The 21898-nt window shown below is 40.8% G+C and overlaps 1 protein-coding gene across 1 annotated transcript; it reads right to left on the reverse strand.

Moving 5' to 3' along the window:
* Window positions 1–500: 500 nt before the first annotated feature.
* Window positions 501–5735, reverse strand: PCDH20 (protocadherin 20). Its single transcript, XM_063149400.1, has 2 exons — window positions 5676–5735; window positions 501–4603 (listed from the first exon to the last, which is right to left on the reverse strand). Exons 1-2 carry the CDS (start codon window positions 5724–5726, stop codon window positions 1910–1912), a joined length of 2745 nt encoding a protein of 914 aa, XP_063005470.1. The 5' UTR covers window positions 5727–5735; the 3' UTR covers window positions 501–1909.
* Window positions 5736–21898: the final 16163 nt, after the last annotated feature.

Here is a 21898-nt window from a genome sequence, read left to right on the forward strand (position 1 = left end):
GATTGACCACAAAGCTCTGACAGGCTGAATTAAATTTTATGAAACATAGCTATCAAATCATGCCCACACAGAAAATATTCTAACCTGAAAAAAAAAAATTCCTATAGCCAGGATGGCAAAATTATGGGTATCATGCTAGTATTTTTACTTTGACTAAGTACAACCAGTATCTATTAGAAACCCTAACATTTCAGTAGGTTCAAGGTAATGTGCCAGTCACAGAGAGAAAAATCAAAAACTGCCTCAAATTGCATTCCCTACTTTCAGAACAGGTATGAGCTGCCTCACCACTTACAGCAGCTGACATACAGTTGCCTTTGCTGGTGATTTCAAGAAGCACAGCATAAACTGTCATTAATGATTTAGAAACGTACTAATTTGTGAAAGTATTATGTCATACAAGATAGCCAGCACCTAAGAACTTGTGAAAAATGCATTTCTTACAACTGAAATATTATTTAGCTTTATAATTACAATTCTAGGACAGAGAGAATAAGTTATTATGAAAATATATAGCTTTAATTTGCAGACATATAAACACTTTTGGTACATTACAGACATATGATGCGAGAAATCAAAATAATAATTTTTAAGCATAACACTAATTTATCTTGTTCACACAGAGAAATTTGATGCATTCATTATACAAAAGATAGTTCTTAGCTCTTAAAATGAAGTGAAAGTAATACATCACTGATAAATTTGCTGCTTTGTTGCAGAGGATACAGCAAAGAATAAATTATCAAGAAAATATGCCACCAGTCTTACAAGTTAGATTCTGGATCTAATCCAAAATTAAAGCCAATGAAAAGGAGCCAGGAATGGTCGCCAAAAATCAGAAACAAGATCTTTCACATGAAATACCAATCCAGAAAGGAGCAACAGTCAGAATAAAAAAAGTCCTACAATTCCTTAGAATGTGAAGTGATTTTTGTTTTCATCTGGCAGATCAGATTCAGAAGTAACACATACAAAAATCTACTGCACAACCCAACTGATGGAGTACTATTGACAGATTGCTCAAAGTACAAAAAAATACCACCACGATGTTTGTGACAACTAAGGATTTAGCCATTCCCTTGCTTCCTTGCATCTGGCATGTTTATGAGGATGAGGATGGGGCTCTGTCATTATTTGCTTTAGGAAATATTAAATATAATTTTTCCATAAAAATGACCAGCAGATTGCTGGAGGAAATGGTAATGAGAGTGGAATCTGGAGAAAAATGAATGATATGTCACAGCAGTTCAGATTCTCATAACAATATCTTGCATTCTTGCTCAACAGGAATTGCACTTCTTGTTAATGCCTCTTCTACCCTACTGTATAAGCTTTACTTGTGAGGTAATAAACATTCTGGTTTTCATTACTAGTGCATTTTAACATATTTATTCTTTTTATTATACATACATTGGGACAGACATTTCTTTTTTTTTTTTTTTTTTTTTTTTTTTTGTAATGGTTAAATGTCTGTATGCCAATAGGTATTTTATATTAAAATCAATATACTTAAAATATATTCTGTTTATCTCATGGACAGTACCTTGAACAGTTCCCTGCTCAGGAGCATTTGATGCCCTCTCGTGGTTAAAAATACTTTTAAAACTTGAGTTTAAAAGAATCATCTTACCTTCACCCTTTTTATGTTCACTGATCTTATTGATTTATGAAAGCTGGAAATGATGTCCATGTTTTTATAGTCAGGGTGCTAGCTGTTAGTTACTAACGTTTCATAAAAAAGCTGTACACTGAAATTGAATTTAAAAAACTGTAAACAGCTATTTACAATTATAATATTAAGTTATAAATTAGCAGTCCTTCATTGCAACCTCTGTCAATACAACCTACAGCTAGGTGTTTTAGTGTCCTCCAGGGTTTTTCAAATGTTGGACTTATACACAAAGAAACATCAGATGTTAGAAATCTCCACTGGTTTCTTCTCCAACATGTGCAGGTTAATTCTTCCATTTAAGGGGATTTGTACTTCCAAGTTTTCATCTGCTCTGTGATGCTTTTTCCCTTTTCTCAGACAAATGTAAATTCCCATCCCCGTTACTAAAGCAATCGAACCCAAGCTTATTATTGAAAGAGCTACCAAGGTAGGCATGCAGGATGCTGACTCCATTTTTTTATGTGTAGGCTCTATGGATATTTGTGGCTGCTTTTCCTCCACACTGATATCAGGCTCCTTCCTTAACAAGCTCTCGATGTAGCTCTCATTGCTGACGGTGTCATTCACAAAAAGGTTCACCATGACGGTGGAGTGGAGAGGCTCTGGGTAGCCGTGGTCACTGACTTTCACAAGCAGCCGATAGAGGCCATAGTCATTCTGCATCAGTGACTCTTCCAAGGTGATGTTACCAGTTTTGGGGTCAATCCTAAACGACTCGGGTCGAGGGCCTCTCCTTCCTATGATACTGTAAGCTATGACTGCATTCATGCCGGTGTCCTTATCGACAGCATAGACCTCAGTGATGGGAGAGCCAGGAAGGGTAGAGGGAAGGACTAACAAGTAAGACATGTTAGACTGAGGGAACAAGACCAAAGGAGGGTTGTCATTTATGTCCAGAAGAAGGATAGTTATTTTTGCTGTAGAAGACAGGGCAGGATCACCGCCATCAACTGCTTCAATCCACAGAACGTAGGAGCTTTGCTGCTCCCTGTCTAGGGAGACTTTAGCTCTCAAAACTCCTTTTCCAGTATCTATAACAAAAATATCACTTCCGTTCAGAACTGAAAGGGCAACCCATCCATTTTGCCCTGCATCAGCATCTGTGACACTTATAACTCCAATTTCACCAAAGCCTGGAAAGTTTTCTGGCACAAAAAAGCTGAAATCTTTATTGATAAATCTTGGACTGTTATCATTTTTATCCAATACAGTGATGGTGACAGTTGCTATTGATTCTCTCGGAGGGAATCCAGAATCTACTGCTTTGACAGTATATCTGTATTTCTCTTTTTCTTCTCTGTCCAGTTGGGTGGAAACTGTAAGAACTCCTGTGGTTTTATCTAAAGCAAAATAGGAAGGGGCATCAGGTCCTAAGAAATAGGACACTTGCCCTCTTTCTCCACTGTCAGCATCAGTAGCATGCAGTTTGGTCAAAAAAGCATTGGGAACATTGTTCTCCTCAATGGACAATTCTATCAGCTGTTCAGAGAAAACCGGTGAATTGTCGTTGTCATCCAGAACCTGTACTTTGACAACTTTCTTAACATGAAATCCTTCAGAGTTCCATGCAACTACAGAGATTTCATACAGCTGCTGTGTCTCAAAGTCCAAAGGCTTTGTGGTCTCCAACAGGTATTCATTGTTGTATGGCTTGTACGGTGAAAGCCTGAAAGGCCCATCACCGTCCAAATAGCAACTGACTTTGTACTTTTCATCGGGGTCTTTGATAGTAAAAAATGCTATGGGTGTGTTGATAGGCTCAAGTTCCTTTAAGTAGACCACCCCTTCCACCTCGTTAGCTATGAAACGAGGAACAACTTCAGGGGGCCTCATCATGACTTTGATGATGGTCACCAGCACCGTGATCACGGCAGGAATACAGCCAGGACCGTTGCCCAGTATGATCAGCCTGTGCAGCCTTGGAGTGTCCCCATCAACCTTAGTGGAGAGTGTGATGACTCCTGTGCTTTCATTCAGATGGAACAAGTCTCTGGATGGCTGGGGGACCTTCTGGCTGTAGGAGTAGGTGATCTGGGCATTGGATCCAAGGTCCATGTCCACAGCGTGGACAGTAGCCACGTGTGTCCCTAGGCTGGAATTCCCATAGAGAGTGACGTTGAGCTGCGAGTCATTGAACTGGGGGCAGTTGTCATTGATGTCACTGATGCCGATAGTGAGGGTGGCGCTGCCCACGAGCGGAGGAGTCCCCCCATCCTCAGCGACGATGACTGTCACATACTCGTCCTGCGTCTCCCTGTCCAGTGCCCCCATAACAATCAGGTAGGGAGTCCTCTCCCCGTTCTCGTTCTCCTCCACGTCCAGGGTGAAGACACCATAGTTATCTCGCAGGCGGTAGGTCTGGACACCATTGGTGCCCATGTCAGGGTCGAGGGCGGGGTGCTCGATGGCCAGGCGGGTGTTCACAGGCGCATTCTCAGGCACCCAGAGGCGGATGTGGGGCACAGGGAAGCGGGGCGCGTTGTCGTTGACATCACGGATAGCAATTTTTACCTTCACCAGGCGAAAGTACTCCTGCGGCAGTACCAGCACATCCAGCAGCAGTAGGCATGACTCTGGTGACGGGGAGGAAGAGACAGCAGCCGATCCCCCGAAGATGGTGGCCCCACTGCTTTCCACACATAGAGCTTCCCGGTCTATCTCCACCGCCGAGGTGTGCAGCTCTCCGGAGCGGTTGTCCAGCTGCACATACTGTCCCCCCAAGCCATGGGAGGCCAGGGTGAAGGAGAGCGGGGGCTGCAGAGACGCAGCTTGCTGGCCGCCAGCCGTTGGGAGCCGCAGGTCACGGGCCAGGCTGCCGATGAGCACCCCAGCAGGCAGCCCCTCGTTGAGGCTGTAGAAGAGCTCAGTGGCGCGGCTGTAACTGGCAAAGCAGTTGAAAGGCCCAACGAAGAGCAGAAAGAGGAGCAAGTGCTGAGAAGAGAGAAGCACAGGGGTGTAAGGAAGGGCTGGCGCTTCCCCCCGCCCACTGCCTCCCCCACTGCCACTTCGACTAGCGAGCGCTTCATCTGCAACATGAAGCCATCCTCCCTCTCCCCACCATCCTCCCAGTACAGCAGCTACTTCCAGGGCATCACCATCTGTACCCTCCAGGCAACACCAGCTGCATTCCCCACAGCAACTACGCAGTGCCAGGATGGCCCGGGGGCACCCTGCCTCCCCCCGCCCCCCAGCAGCACTTGCGCCCCGACGTGCCATTTTCCCTCTCGCCCCCGCCCCAAGCCGCGTCTCACCAGCGGCACCTTTCCTCCCAACAACAAGCGCATCCCAAACCGGGGCATCCCCTTGCACATCCCCAAACATCTGCTCGCCCCCTTTCCCTTCCCCAGCAGAAATACGGAAGGCGTCCCTCGCTGCTCCTACCCCCATGCCCGTCCCGAAAGCTGTTTTTCCCGCATGTTCACGGGTCCCGCGGTGCAGCGGGAGGCTCCGCGGAGCCCGCGGGGGTCCCGGCGGAGGAGCTGCGCTCCGGGAGGGGGGTCCCTGCCTCCCGCGGCCGCGGAGCCGGCGGCTCCAGCCCCGCCGTGACGGGTCCCCGGCCACCCCCGCGGGTCCCTCTGCTGCCGGCGGACACCGCGGGCTGCGCAGAAGCCGCGGAGCGGAGGGGCTGCGCGGAGCAAGTTGGCCGCGCTGGCGAGCGTGTCGCCCGCTGCACACAGATGGAACGGAGCTCCCCGAAAGTAACTTCAGGCATCTTCTCCACGGAGGAAATTTTTTCCCTTCCCTTCTTTCTAATCACCCATTCGCTTTTCCGCGGCTCTTTGCCACAACCCGGCAGCAGCAACAAATATAAACTTTTCGCGGCTGCCCCGACCTTTGGAGAGAAAAAGACCCAACAAACATATCCACGCATACACGGTCTGGTTTGTTTGGCTGTTTTTTTGGTCCTTTTCAGCCAATTTGTTGCCAATTTCGCTGCTGCGTGCGAAGTCGGGCTCGGGTGGCCGGACGCGGCGCGTCCCCCCTCCCTCCGCCCGGCCCTCACCTGCAGGCTGCCGCGGGCGCCGGAGCTGCCGCGACCGCCCGGGGGCCCCATGCCCGGCCACCGCTGCCGCCGCCGGCTGCGCCCCGGCAGCCCGCCCGCTCCGCCGCCCGCCCGGCGCTCCTGCTCCCCGCCGCTGCCCATTCCCCCGCGCTGCCGCCGCCGCCGCCGCCGCCGCGCTGGGCTGGGCTGGGCTGGGATGTGCGCGCCGCCCAGGACACTCCCCCTCCGCCGCGGGAAGGGCCGGAGCGGGGGAGCAGGCACGGGCTCGGCCGGGAGGGGGGCGGGCGGGCCAGACGCGGGGGCGCGTCCGCGGAGGCTGCGGCAGCGCCGCGGGCAGCGGGCGGGGAGCGCCGCGGGATGGGAGCCCAGCGGGCAGGGAGCGCAGCGAGCATCGGGCACGGAGGGAAGCGGGCAGGGAGCACAACGGGCAGGGAGGGAAGCGGGCGGCGGGCAGGGAGCGCAGCGGGCAGGGAGCGCAGCGGGCACGGAGCGCATCGGGCATCAGGCAGAGAGCACAGCGGGCAGGGAGGGCAGTGGCCGCTGTGCCGAGCCCAGCAGCGCGGCCACAGCGGAGAGCGGGCATGTCGGGTTTGTGTGTGCTCGCACGGGCAGCGCTGGGACGAGGGAAAGAAGGTAGACCCGTCTGGAAACTAAGGCGGGAAAAAAGATATTAAAAATGAAAATAAACTCGGCTTGTTCTTCGTCTGTAGAAAGCGGACGGAGAGCGACTTTTTACACCGGCCGATAGTCATCGAACAAGGGGAGCAGTTTTGAACTAAAAGAGGACAGATTTAAATGAGGTGTTAAGGCAGAAATTGTTTACTCTGAGAGTGGTGAGGCACTGGAAAAAGTTGCCCAAAGAACCTGCGGGTGCCCTATCCCTGGACATGTTCGAGGCCAGATTGGATGGGGCCCTGATCAACCTGATCAGAGTGCCATCCCTGCTCTTGGACGGGGGGATTGGAACTAAGATTAGTTAAATTTGCTTCTAACTCAAACCATTCTGAGAATCTGTGTTGTGCTGTGAGTGTCAGCAGGCAAATCGAGAATTAACAGCTGCACTGGCACAGAGCCTTGGTGAATTGAGCAGCTTGTTCCTGCGCGAAATGAAAGTCATGTTTTTGAAGGCATTGTAAGCGTTTGATTGGTGGAGAGAGTGTCCTGCTGAATTAAAGCAGCAACTACAATTTGCTGCTGGCTAAGAACTCAAAGGTCCTTTGCGGCAGAAAATTATGTGTTTTCATTTTATGGTCTCCAGTCACTATTGGCTAGACTATAAGCCTGCCATAGAACTAGATGTGAAATCATCAGAACTCAGGAAGCTTTAGATAGCGCAAGACCAATTACACATTCATTTATCATGTTGGACTATCAAAAGGATTGCTAACCTCCCCAGCATTACTTACACTGTCTATTTGCAATATCTCAAATAGAATTTTACATGTCCATCTTTAGCCTGAAAGTGCTCAATGGTCTGAATCCAGGCTACTGCTGAAAGCTTGAGTGCTGGGACTCTCAAGCACAGTGGAGCTGCCCTTTGCAGAGGTAATGTTTGTGTGGGAGTTGGAACTCACTAAATCACAGGGCCTGAAGACCACCTTAAGTGTCTCCATGCGCAGTGGCAAGCACAGTGTGCAGGCATTTCTTCTCAGCTAGGCACTAAAAACATAGAGCACAGCAAAACATTTTCCTTCAGCTAAAAGAAAAATTACTCTTCCCTTTTCCTTTTCCAATTCCATGAGACAAACTCCATGTCCAATCCAAAGCAAAAAAGCAAAACCCAGTGTAATTGGAATCCCAGTCCAAAACCAACTTAATGCCTGAGTCTTTTGTAAAACTGCATCTTTCAAAAGCAAATAATAAGTGAAACATACAAAACATATTGTCTAGCAGCTCTTGGGATGTTCTCGGGTGTTGTGAGGATGAGAGCTGTGGCTCAAACTTCATAGCATAGAATAGAATAGAATAGAATAGAATAGAATAGAACAGAAACAAAAACTTCCAAGACTGACTTTCTCTGGGACTGTAAACAAATCATATTAATTTCTTTGTCCCATATTCTCCATTCTTGAAATATAAATAGTGCAATACTGTTTGTCTGAATTAGAGATTTACCCCTTTCTTGCTAAAGTAAATGGCAGTGGAATCAGGCTCTGCTTTCTTCAGTGAAACTCTTTAATAACCATTTCATCCCAAAATGACACTGACACAATAATCATATGTGAGCTAAACAGTAAAGCATTATGGTACTAAAAAAAGGTTTGGCTTTGGGTTTATTTATTATTCATTAATCTCTAGGGTTTTGAAACCACTCAGTATGTACCACCCTTATAAATTGTTTATATCTTTGCCATTCATTTCTAGCACAAATAGAACAGACAATGCAGTGTATACAGTTCAGAGTGAACATGTATAATTCAAGAAAGAAATCAAACTACTCATGCCCTTTACTAAATTCTCATCCATATGCACTGTTCTGAACATTGCTTGGTGTTAAAGGTGCCCATAAACTCAATCCTGTTTAAGGTACTTTGACTGGACATGCCTGGCAGATGTTTTTAGTTGACTCACATCTGCTATAATTTTATTCATTTCAACAGAAATATTGACTCATTTGGATTTCAGTCAGATTTTGACACTGATTTATGTGAAGTTAGAATTCATAGACACTATAATTTTAGTTTTAGTGAATTGGCAGTCTACTCATGAATGAGTCTGAAGTCCCTACAAAATTCTACTGTTAAGTTTTGGTTTTTGTTTCTCTGATGTCACAGATTCCTCTTATGTTATTTCTTCCTCTTATGCTTTTGGAATTACTGACCTATTCCTACATCATTTTTCATACTATTACAGTCACTGCAGTTCCCTTGGGCCACTGATAGGGTAAATGATGACTTTACTAATATAGTATGCAGGTTTTCATTATACTTGATGACTTTTGTTTGATTAAAGCACAGGTGTAACAGCAGAATTAAAAGTTTTGTGGAGCATCTGGTACCTCTATAATATTTTATTTTGTTAGGCGCCAGAATCATCTAGTAAGTCTTAAAGGCTCCTTGAAGACTAATGTGTCTAATAAATCTCCTGGTTAAGAAGTACTCCAGCCTGTTTAAGGAGAAGTACTCCAGCTGTGTGTGGGATATGGAATGAGGGGTGTGAGAGAAATAGCAGTATAGAAAAGATACCAAAATGGCTCATTCACTCATTATTTTGGGGGAAAAACCCCTTCCAAAGTTTCAGGAAAACATTGAACTGATTTGATTATGTACTGAGTTTTGTTTTCTGGGAAAAGATGTTAGAAAATTATGAGCCTAATTCTGTTCAACCACATGTAATTAAACATATCTTTTTAACTTGCATCTTACTACATAAAATCTAGTTTTCACTGCATCCAAGATTCATGTTGGAATTCAAATGATTCAGAAGGAGCAAGTGAGAGCATTTCTGTGTGATTCCTGATTGCCTCAGGTATGTCACAAACTGCAAGTCTGAGATCCAGTGACAAGCCCTCCGAAAAGTGTCATAGTTATTGGTAAATAGATCAGACAGAAAAAGAACATTATTGGTATGGTAAAAATAGAGTATTTATTTTACTTTATCCTGAATAAAGAACATAGGTATTGATACTCAATTGAAATGCTTTGTGTTTGTGGGCAGAGTTCCAGTGGCAGATGGGAGCCTTCCCAGGTGATTCATTCAGGACCATCACTTCTGAAAGAATATCAAATAGTACCTTTTGGCATGGGTGGCAACTGTGGCCAACTTTTACAAGAGACAGGAATGCAGGGATACTTTGCCCCCTGAATCTAGCAAAAAGCTCTCTGCTACAACCTGTGGTTGTACAGAGAAAGATTGTGGCATGAGATTTCCCCATCAGTGAAATTTAACTGATTCAGACAAAAAATATTTTTAGATTCCAGTCAGTGTGATACTTTGAGACAGGCGCACTTCAGTGGGGAAACAGTCCCATTTTGCAGAGAAAGCCCTGGTGTGAGTATTGGTTTCTAGTCACAGGAAATCTAAGAAAGACCCATAACTAACAGACTGCCACTTCACTGTAGATTTTAAACTGCAGGAGATACAGGGCAAGTAAAAGAGATCTTTTTAACTTTTAGCAATATACACTTTTTATTGTTTTGCTGCTCAGTAAGGAAAATGCCTTACATGCTGAACTTCCTGTGCAGGGTGGTGGATTACAGTGTGAAAGACTCTTATGAATATTAGATAGTGACCTTTCTCGCAGAAGTGCTGAGCATCTGGCACTCGCGCTTTACTGAAAGCTGTGATCATTCTGTGTCACTGTAGATCAGACCTAGCATGATCATTCCGTTCTCAGCACAGAGCAGGAGAGGGACCCTGGCGCTGCTTTCCCTTGTGTCACTGTAAGGCAGCACAAACTCTGGGTCCAGCTTGAATAAAGCAACAGTCGAGCTGGAAAGTGGATGGCTCTTTGGGGTTTGTATCACTCAAATCTCCAGTCACCCTTTCAAAGACCTGGTTCTCGAAAGCTCTCTCAAGGTGAGCCTGCAAGGTTCTGCTCAACAGCTTTTCATGAACAAAACTCTGCTGCAGTCATGACAACCTTACAAGAAAGTAGCTAAAGTGTGAAAGCAGCTTCTAAACTTTATGAAGGAATACCCCATGAGGCAAAGTGGTGTTTGATAGGGAAGCTGACAAAGGTGGATGAGATTTTCCCGTCTGGTTAGCTTAGTGCCTGTTGGGGACTGCTGTGTTGAAGTATCACAAATCAGAGCTGATAAACCGAGGCAGAGGAAAGAGACTTGAGGGGAAAAAAAAACCTCCTGCAGTCTCTAAACCAAGTATTTGACACATTTGACCAACTTCTTCCTCAGGTTCTTTTGAGGTTTCTTAGAAGTACGATTCTTTGATTATGATGTTTTGTATATGTCTCCATGCATTTGGTGCTTTTCTTTTTATCTGGAAAAATGTCAATATAGTCCAGCAGTGAGAAAGAGAAAGATATATATATATGTATATAATCACAACTTTATTTTATTTTCAAATGAAAACCTAATTTAAAATTTATTAACTAAGTGCAGTTTTCTAAAATATAAGAGGAAGGAAGACTTTAACTCAGATTACATTCCAGCACATCTTTTAGCCAGAGATTTTTGTACTGTGTTTCACAGCATATGAACATTTGCTTTCACTGACTTCTTGTTTAAGGCTTAAAATAATAATGAAACAACTCTTGTTTAGTAAAAGCCAGAGCACAAGCTGAGCTATAGTACTAATATGACACTCCTAAAAATTATTAATACCATAAGTGTGTCATTACAGTCCTTATCACATTAGTTTAGGGACAGCATTTCAGCTTCTGCCAGCTCACTGTGTACATAATGCCTGCAAGTTATGAGAGTGTCATGAATATGTAGATATTCCTTAATTGACTTCTCATTGACATTAAGCCATGGCTTCTGAGCTGACGTGGCAACCTTTTAGTGCCAGAAGCCACCTCTGAGGGGAGAACAGTGCTCACAGCAGTGGAGCACTATGCACTGAAGAAGCCCTGTGATATGCCAGGTTGCCCACACATCAAGACATGAGTGTCAGATAGTTCTAAGCCAGCTACCAACAGTCTGCAATCCCATTCAGTTTTCTGTGGTGGAAATGGTTAGACAGTGGATATAGTGCAGAGCATTTTTCCTCTGATTGCAGCAGCTCCAATGATATTTCAGCCTTTCTTTGTTCCTACGAAACAGGCAGTTGTATGTTTCCTTGTATGTGTATTTTTCCTTGTCAGTATGCATTTTTTTCCTGAAGTGCTTAGCTCTGCTGTGAAAAACATACCATATGTTGTAGCTTAACCTGAGCTCCTTGGCAATAGGGGATGGACATTTTCTTCCTTGACAATAAATTATTACATGAATTTTCCAAGGGCCAGATTCTGTCAGCTTCCTTCAGTCTATATTCAGGTAAAAATTCTTAATTAGCTGTTAGCTGTAATTCCCTAATGTTAGCTTATTCGTTGCTCACCAAAATGCATAAATAACTCAAAAAGTTTTTTGTTGAATGCAGGATAATTACTATCTGTTCTGGGATTTGGCCCAAATCTTTTATTTCAACAAGTGGATTGACCAATTCCTAGTGGGATTTAACACATTTTTATGTCTGTGATGAAACAAAGATAGTAAAACCAAACAACTTAATGCCTAAGCTACTTTTTAGATAATAGGAAAATATTCTGGCTGTATGCTTCAGAAATCTTGCAGCTGATAGAAGCTTTATTATTCATGTTGTCACTCTGACCACTCAGGTCCCATACTGAGATAAGAGACAATAATGTTTTCTCTGCAGAGGCCCTGGTTTCCCTTGGCAGAGCTAAACAAATAGTTGGAGCCAAACTTGTTCTGAGTTTCATCCAAATATGGATTTTCTTGAGTGTGTAAAAGCCTTTGGTCAGATCAAAACCATACTTCTGTCTTGTTCAAATTTTGTATGTAGTGAAAAGAGAGTGTTCATTAGAAAGAGTGGAATTTGCTTGCTCTAACTTTGCTGTCTCAAAATCAGGCATTCAGTCTAAGGCATTTTTTTTCTTCCTGAGATATAGACATTTCCAGAGTATGTAAGTGAAAAGCAGAGGTGTCTAAAACAAGTGAGACAAATTGTTTTCTGCTTCTCTCTCAACTAAAAATTCAGGCTAGAGTGAGAAGCTTTAATGTAGATGCTTAAATTTCATCTGTTTAAAAGTAGATTATGGAGAAAGAGAAGGCTGAGTGTGCAGGCACAGTAGTTATATTGCAGATGTGACTTTAAACCATACTCTTAAAATAATCAGCAATATTCTTTGAGACTACTGTTAAGTCTAAAAAGCCTAAATGTAGGAAAACAGCACCTTGCTTCTCACAAATTATCAATCATGACATATTTACAGATGCTACATCTCACACAATAATTACATCTGACAGAGGAAAAAAAAAGGTGATCTATTTGTAACAGTTTCAGAAAGTAAAATTCATTATATACATTATTATTTTAAGTACTAGCTTTATTCACCAGACATCACTTTTTCTTCATACTTATACAGTGTAGCTCAGATAGTGAAGAAAATTATTTGTAGGCAGCTGATGTTTGAAGTTTTTATCCACAAAGAGATAGCACTTTCATTTGACAAATTTGAGATTATATTTCTTTTAGCAGCACTGAAATATCGAATATTTGGCAACTTCTCTATTCCTAGTTCTGCACATGTCTGCCACTCCATGTAAAAACCATTTGATTAAAGAAATCAAAAACTCAGCAAGAAGTTCAGTAAAAGTGAAAAGGAATTTACTTCAGCGTAGAATAAACTTATCTAGTGTTTTACTTCTTCATACACTGACTTTCTTCAGGGAAAAAAAAGAATTTATTTGTTTTGTTGAAAAAAGGAAAGTGCATAATTTGTGGAAAAATGTGCAGCCTCTATGCAAGGGTAAAATCTTTTTCTCTTTATTTATGGTAATATGGAATTGTGAAGGAAACACCAATTCATGCAAATTTCTATTTCAAATTTTATTGTAGTAATGTACTGTCTGATGTTACAGTGTCAACAGCATAACCAGCATGTTAGTGTTTTCCCTATTCCTTGGGGATATAAAAAGCTCAATTTCAATTGTCTACCCAATGAACAAGAGCATAGAACTGCTAGCTGGAATAGCTTTTACATGGCAGATTGCTTTTCTGGTACATCTCTTCAAAAATTGATATGTGCATAAATAGAACACCTATGTATAGAATATGGATTGTAAGTAAATTGACTGAGAAGATTTTAAAGCAGAGAAAAAAATTAACAATCCAAGGAATCCAACTGTAATGGGAAGTGAATATATCCTGATTTGAATTGTGTGCATTGTGATGCAAAGACAGAAAAATTAAAATGTCTATATGTTATTCAAGGTATTTGTCTACATAGGGTCATTGAAAATAAAATACTTTTCCTGAATTAATTCTTCATTTGATAGTAAGTGTTTTATATACCTTTTTAAAATATTAAGCAATGAAGGAGGTGATACTTGCAAAGTGAACTATTGAAAAGAAACATTTTTTCCCTCTATCCAATATTAACTCATGTCTTGTTCTGATCAGTCTGAAATTTTAAGGATTATGTATACTCTTTTAATGAGTGGAAGCAGAAAGATCAGCTTCTGAAAAAACATAGTCATTGGGTTAAATACAAATTCTTTAATGTTGAAACCATTGTGTGGATGTATTAAGACCCTAAAGTCTGATATGTATGCTATATATCCAGCATATATGTTTACTAATTTTTAGTGACCAAATTTCCTCCTCAGACCTGGATTGCCATGCTTGACCTTCTGCAACAGTAACATCCACCTCTAACCTTTCATTCAGCACAACCTCATACTAGTTTTTGTAAACGTACACACAGTTGTTTGCACATAAAATAATGTAATGAATATTGATTTTTTTTGGTTGTTTTTTAAGGACATACAATTATACTTGTTTTTACTTCACAATGGTCTATTGATTTTTATTTAGTTATTAGACATTCATCCATTACCTTCTTGTTTCACGATTATAGCTTTATTGTCACCAAAATCATAACCAGATTAAAACCTGACCTGACGTAGACTGATATTTGTGTGTGTGCGTTTGTGTGTGTGTGTGTGTGTGTGTCTTGGAAAATGGAACATAAAAAAAAAATTGAAAATGTTCTATTGAGTGTTGCTAGTTCCACTGCAGGTCAATCATTACTCTGGGTCAATGGAAATAATAATAGTTATTGCAGGTCACTGAACTTTGTAACATCAGTGGCTTTGCACCGTTCAGAAGCTATTTTTAGAATTTATAAAAGGAGTTCAAGTTCATGAACTTTTTTCTTCAGCAATTTTTACCCTTTGCAAGTTTCAAGGTTGTTGTCATTTTAAAGTGAAAGCTACAGGGAGAACCCTACAGCATCAAGACCTCCCACCAATTTGGAATGGATGCTTTTTCTCCCTTTAATGTACTTGAGAGAAGTTCATGCTATAGGGTAGGATTCAAACCGCTTGTTAGTTGATCAAGGAGTCACTTAAAATTATCATAGTCTCTGTGAAGTATCCAAAGCTCCCTTGAGAGAAATATCATGCAATTTTACTCACCAAATATGTCTTACAACTGGCTTGTTTGCTTAAAGCCACAGATTGCCATGACTGGACAATGAAGTATCAAAAGACCTTTGACTCAGCAAGGAGGCCTCACCTTCACCTGAGGGATCAAGGTGTGGAATAGGAATAGGAAATATCTTTTTTTTAAAGACTCCAGTAATGGCAGATGAGCTGCCAATCCATTTTTGTTAAATAGGCTGATGTTAGAGCTTTACTGATGATATGCTTTGAGGACTTTCTTCTGAGACAGTTACTTAAACTGACAGAAATTTCCTAAGTGTTATGAGGATGATGAGGCAGATTGCAAAGGAGTTAGCAAAGCCTTAGCTGTTATTATTTAGTTATATTTGGCTATTTCCACATTACATGTAGAATTTAGGTAGAATTATATGTAGAATTTTGCTTCTCAGATTAATTCCTTTCTGAGGCTCCTAACTTTCTACTAATAAACCATGTCTTCTTCAAACATGGTCTGGGCAGACCTAATTATTCCATTTCTTGATCAAGACCTAAGCAACTATGGTGAATTTTTGTTGTCTAGATGCCAGGTGCCTACCAAAACTGCTCTATCTTTCCCCTCCTCAGCTGGACAAGGGAAAATGGATGTAACAAAAGGTTTGTGCATCAAGATAAGGACAGGGAGAGGTCACTCACCAATTGCCATCATATGCTAAACGGATTCAACCTGGGGAAAATTAACTTAATATATTACCAATCAATTCAGATGAAGGTAATGAAAATAAGAGCTTAATCTTAAAACATGTTCCCCCCACCCCTTTCTTCTTCCTGGGTTCAACTTCACTCCTGAATTCTCCACCTGTTCTGCTCCAGCAGCCCAGAGCATGGAAAATGGAGGGTGCAGTCAGTTCATCACACATTGTCTCTGCCACACCTTCCTTCTTAGTAGGAGGACTCCTCACACCCTTCCCCTGCTCCATCTTGGGGTCCCTTCCAGAGGAAGCAGTTCTCCATGAACTTCCTCAGTGTGACTCCCTCCCACAGGCTGCAGTTCTTCATGAACTGCTCCAGAGTGGGTCCCTTCCATGGGCTGCAGGGTCACAGCCGGGCTCACCATGGTCTGCACCGTGGGTTGCAGGAGAATCTCTGCTCCAGAGCCTGGAGAACCTCCTCCCCCTTCTGCAACAACCTTGGTTTCTTCAGGGCTGTTTCTCCTGCACATTCTCACTCTTTTCCACTGGCTGAAGTTGCCGTTGGGCAGGTTTTCCCCTTCTTGTTAAATCTGTTGTCCCAGAGGTACTATCACCACTATCAGCGATGGCCAGCAGTGGGTCCATCTGGGAGCTGGCATCGTCTCTGCTGGAGGAAGCTTCTGGCAGCTTCTAGTGGAAGTTCCTGCTGTAGATACACGCAGCCAAAATCTTCCCATGCAAACCCAACACGGCACCTGACATGGCTGTGCATTTAGTCTCAGAGCTGGGTGTTACTGGGTTCCCAGGAGGTTCAGTGGGTGAACTTAACACTGCACCCTGAAATCAACACATTGGCTCTGATTTGAATGGCTAGAACCAAAAAGATAGCTCTGATAATGCTGGGGCTAATTAATATAGAGTTGGTGCTACATGATGGGGAATAGGACTTTGATTGTTCCCTTGTCTTTCTGTATTTATCAGCACAGATGGAGGCACTCAGTTCACTTCCTCTTCGAAAGACTGGGCATGTGGGAGGAGGAGTGGTTCTAAGCTGACTCAAAGCAGCATATGTGCTATTCCACAGACCTCCATATACAGAAATGGAAACTTCATATGTTGGGAAACAGGCAGAGAAACTTCCCTCATTAGAAGGAAGATGAGACCAATTAACTTCAACTAAAAAGGCTGCCATCTTTGCCAGTATGCTATGCTGTGCTGCAAAGTGCTCTGGCTCCATCTAGAAAGCTTCAGTAGAAAGAATGAGGTTTGGTATCAGATGAACTAAAGAATTTGCTATAGTTTTAAAATGCCTGATCTGAAAAGACCCACCTTAAAGTCCTGCTGTAGTATCAGTTGACTGAAGCTGAGCAGCTTCAATATTACCTTATCCATAAAGACAATTGCCAGTATGAAATAAACACCATAAGTAAAACAGGAGTCAAGCAGAGAAAGACAGGCTCTAAAAAATATCTTCACATTACTAATTTCTGACCTTTGGTACACTTAAACAAAAATTAAAAAAAAAATTAGAAATCCAAAGCCTGCAAATTCTTCATTTTTCTCAAGATGTTATCTTGCTTTCTGAAGAGATAACACCTTCCCTTGGACTCCTGCTGCTTCATTTAATCTTTTGTGATTTAAATATAATTTCATTGTGTTTGGAAATAGTATTTGTTAGGGAGAAAGTTAAAGTAATTCCTTCACAGGGATAATAGAAAAAACCCAAAACAAAGCAACTGCACAAAACCAGGATTATTTTTGATCACAGCATGTGATGTCAGAAGAGGCAGAGTAGACATTAGAAATTGTCTGACTGAGGAATGTGCCATATTTTCACATGCATAATTCATTTTCCAGATAATGTAAAGCCTCATATAAAATGTTTCTTGAAAATAAATATGAAGATACACAACATATTTATCTGTTCCACTCATGCTGTACAGCAGAAGGAGAAATCTATTCCTCTTTGCACTGAGGGAAAGGATTCTGGTGGATAAACTTATACTACCTGCATACACTAGTAAATTAAACTTCTTTGGAAACTTTGAGTTATATGTAGAAAAAATATTGTGATTTTCAGAGAAAGATCGTGACTTCTTACAATACTGGTGTTTTATTTATAGGCATCCAAGACAAAAATAGCTTTGGAGGTTATGATTCAAAAATGGTTTGACTGCTTGCACTTTACTCAGACAGCTTGGAGCAGAGGATCTATCCATTTAAAAAAAAACATAAAGTGATCATATCTGTGATGACTCTAATGTAATAATACATCACATTTACATTTTTCATGTGTCTCTAGGGTTCACCTTATTTTGCTTAAAAAAGGTTACAGAAATTGTTCACATGATTCCTGACCTCAGTTTTCACTTGTAAAAATTGAACAAATACGATTATATTTATATTTATATTTATATTTATATTTATATTTATATTTATATTTATATTTATATTTATATTTATATTTATATTTATATTTATATTTATATTTATATTTATATTTATATTTATATTTATATTTATATTTATATATAAGACTACTCTATGATTCATTCAGTTTCTTAAAGTAAAAGATAATTTTTAATATCCACTGTATTTTTTTCAGTGCTTATCTGAAAATGCTTATAATTTTTCTTACATTTGTATTCTGCATGTTCATCAAAATCAGTAAAATTAATGTCTCAAATATCAGTGTAAACCACAGCAGAAATTCCAACAAATGATTTAATTTTAAATCTTTTTACTGACATGCAACATGTGTTTAACAGTGTACTTAATGAGATGATGAGTCAGTGGCTAAGTACTGATATTTTGGCTCACCTAGCATCCTATTGTTTTTTGATTGCATTCCATATCTGCTTTCTTATGGTATTTTTGCAGTGGGTGTAAGGCAGCTAAAAGGCTAAGAGCTTGATAGGTTAAAGAAAGATACACAGTTTTTAATATTTATAAAGACAATTAATAATATTCTACTGCTTACAGCATCTTCATGCTGGAAGAGCTTTAGTGCATGAATTATTCCAACAATGATATTTTATTCTGTTTTAAGTAATGGGAAACTGTGGCACAGCATTGTTCTGAGATTTTACCAAGATGTCTAACTTCTAGGGGTAGGATTCCTCTCTCAGAACTTTTCAGTTCTGAAGTATGATCCATTTGACCCTCAGGAACCGTCTAGAAACAGACCCACACATTTGTGTCTGTATCTCTGGTTTGACCATAAAGATGATTTGCCCAACTCTAAGCATTTGTGGTAATGTGGTATTAGTGTCTGGAAACAAATTAGAAGGCAAATTATCACTCAGTGTATTTTTCTCCACCCTTTCTTTGTGTGAGCTGTGCTTCTTCCCCTGACTTTGTATGTGTTTCTTCTAAGTGATGAATCCATGGCTGTACACTGTTATAAAGGGATTATATTAATTATCCTCACTCTGGCTTATCAGGTTACCATACTCATGATTATTCATTGCAATTTTAGCTTGGTATTTTTGCACCTGTTTAGTCTTCCTTTAGACACATTATGACAGCAGCAGATTTCAATGGTAGAGAAAAGCTTGTTCAAAATGAAAAGTTATTATTTATTCAGGGTGCTGCAGCAGAAACCAAAACCCAGGTAATAAGCTCCCTTACCTAAAGCCTGAAATCTACTCAAAGATGTGACAATTTACACATAATCAAAGTTCTTCTCTCTTCACCTCCTTCACTTTGCATTTGGGCTGATACAGAGTCTTGACATCTCAATTTGCCCTTTAAACAGTATTGCCTATGGCTTATCTCCCAGCTATTTTCAAACTCTGCAAAATGTTTCACATGAAAAAACATGGAGGTTTCAAGATAAGAACACTATTTCCAAATAGGTCCCCGTGAGTTTAGTCAAGTTCATGAGTCCATAAGTGATAAGAGAATTGATGCCTGTGCCACCCATTTGAAGACTGAGGATTCAGTGGCATAATTAGCAATGCACTGACTATTAAATCAGAACATATATATACATAAAATCACTTTTCTTTCCTAGCATTAAAGCTGAGTTAAAAGAACTAGCTACTGTCCCATGATGCCACTTTTCTCTTAATTAAAGTTATTTGTTTGTTATTTTCATTAGTAGTCTTCTACATGCACTTTGGGGACTGTTTGTGACAAGAAGACCATGAAAACTTCATAATTACTTTGGTGGAAACACTTATAACTCCCTCAGCTACCTCTGTAAAATAGCTAATTTTAACATGTGCTAAAATATTGAAATCAAGTGTGTAGGTAAGCTTTTAAAAAACACAAATAATTTCTCAGAATTGCTTTTTATTGAACCATGCTAAGGCATAAATACATCAAATATGAAGCCAGATATATGTGATAGTTTACATGTTTAAATGTACAGAAGCAGGACTTTGAAGTTTGATTTCTATCAATATTCAGTGCTCCAGACATTCCTTCTACCAGTGCTCTCAGAAAGGAAGAGCAAGAATAAAGACAAGGATGTCATTCCAATTTACTACAGTTAACAATGTTTGGTTATAGTAGCATAGATTTAGCTTGAAACAGTATTTTATTTCTTTTTTCTTTTCCCAAATGTCGAGTCATATTTCAATACAGAGATTGAAATTCACACTCTTCCTCTTTTGCATTTCTAATTTTTGTATAATGCTTTTAAGAGGTACAGAAATGCATAGCATAATGTTTTCCTTATAAATCTTCAGCATAATATCTCAGTTTGTACTGCAGAATTATCCCAGCTGTGGCAAAGTGGTTTGGATTTACAGATTTTTCTTGCTGTAGTATTGGCTATTTTGATGATAAACTCCCTCCCTGAACTCTTCTTCTGGCTAAATATCAATTGAAAGTTTGCTCTAACCCACATAGAAGCATGAGGCTAAGGCTCTTTCCTGAGCACATTCTGCACATATCAAGTTATACCAGAGAGGCTATCTATGGGGTGCAAATATTCCTCTTCAGTGAGATGAACGGACATCATGCTTATTTTTCATGATAGGGTATATGGGTGATATTTAATAATCATGCAGACATAAATGTAATTTAAATTAGTAGCATAAATGTAATTTAAATTAGTTACTTTTGCTGTCAGGGGTGGTTTTGCTATCTAGTGTATTTGCCTTTTTTTTTTTCTGTTTCTTTTAGTTCCTTTTCTTTCTGCTTTTTACTTCTTTATTCTCTCTTCTATAATTATCCCCCCCATTTTTTTTTCTGCTTGTCATTTAAGGACATTGATTTTTACAGTACCAGTTTCTAACACAAATAATCTTTTACATCAATATAAGTTGATTCTTCAACTGGATACCTATATATTTCTATTTTTCCTTCTTCTAAATATAGGTTTTTTTAAATTTCAGCCTTTTTTTGGGTTACTTATAGAAATTTTCACACTTTTGTTCTTGTATTTTTATTCTTTGCTTCTTAAAGATTGTTTTGGCTGGTGTTGTGGTTTAACTGCAGCCAGCCACCAAGCCCAACACAGCCACTCGCTCACTGCCCCACCAGCAGAACTGCAGAGAGGATCAGAAGGGCAAAAGCTGGAAAAATCACGGCTTGAGATGAAGACAGTGTAATAAGAAGGCCAAAAGCAGCATACACAAGCAAAATAAAACAAGGGATTGGTTCAGTTCTTCCCTTGGGCCGGCGGGTGTTCAGCCATGTCCAGGAGAGCAGTCACCATCTCACGTAATGGTGACTTGCAAAGACAGCAGCTGTTACTGCAAATGTTCCCCTCTTATCCCCTTGGTCAGTTTGGGTCACCTGTCCTGGCTTTGTCCCCTGTCAACCTTCCAGGCACCCCCAAATTCCTTGCCAGCAGGAAAAGCAGAAAAGGCCTTGGCTCTGGGCAAGCCCAGCTCTGCAATAACAAATACATCCTTATACTATCAGCCCTATCAGAAATCTCTACACCAGCCGCTGTGTAGAAAGGCAATTCTACCCTGACCAAAACCAGCACAGATAGTCATTCTAGTTCATATTATCCTCCTGTCCTGAAAAGCTTTTAAATTAATTTTTGCTAAGAATTATCATATTTTTAAATGTCAGAGTCAGTTTAACTGTGGCGGTGATGAAACATATTAATATTTATGTATATTTTGGGAATAAAAAATAGTATACAGTTTTTGTTTACTTTGATTTCATTATTTTCTAAAAGTATTTTTACTTATGCAGTAGTTTTATAGTTATTGTTAGCATTTGCTACAGGAACAACTCTTTTTTTTCCTTTGGGAATTTTCTCCATCCATTTGCAGCCTCAACACTTCAGATGAGAGAGGTCTACATGCAGATAATACTGAAAATTATGCCTTCCATGGTAGATGCTACTTGCAAAGCCATGTTCAATAGTGAACAGTATCATATATAATTTACTGAATCCCTCAGGATTCCAGGTACTTTTAACTGGATCACTGAACAGAAAATTCCAGTGCATGGAATACTTTGGTTTTAGTGGCCATTACAGCTCTTAATAATAGTTATG

Source organism: Melospiza melodia, chromosome 2 (assembly GCF_035770615.1).
Source record: "Melospiza melodia melodia isolate bMelMel2 chromosome 2, bMelMel2.pri, whole genome shotgun sequence".
Classification (NCBI taxonomy): domain Eukaryota; kingdom Metazoa; phylum Chordata; class Aves; order Passeriformes; family Passerellidae; genus Melospiza; species Melospiza melodia.

What these genes read in the sequence shown, in the direction of transcription:
- PCDH20 (XM_063149400.1), bottom strand. Translation starts at nt 5,726, where the DNA reads ATGGGGCCCCCGGGCGGTCGCGGCAGCTCCGGCGCCCGCGGCAGCCTG. An exon ending in GCGCCCGCGGCAGCCTGCAG is followed by an intron (nt 4,604 to 5,675) that starts GTGAGGGCCGGG and finishes CTCTCTTCTCAG; the next exon opens with CACTTGCTCCTCTTTCTGCT.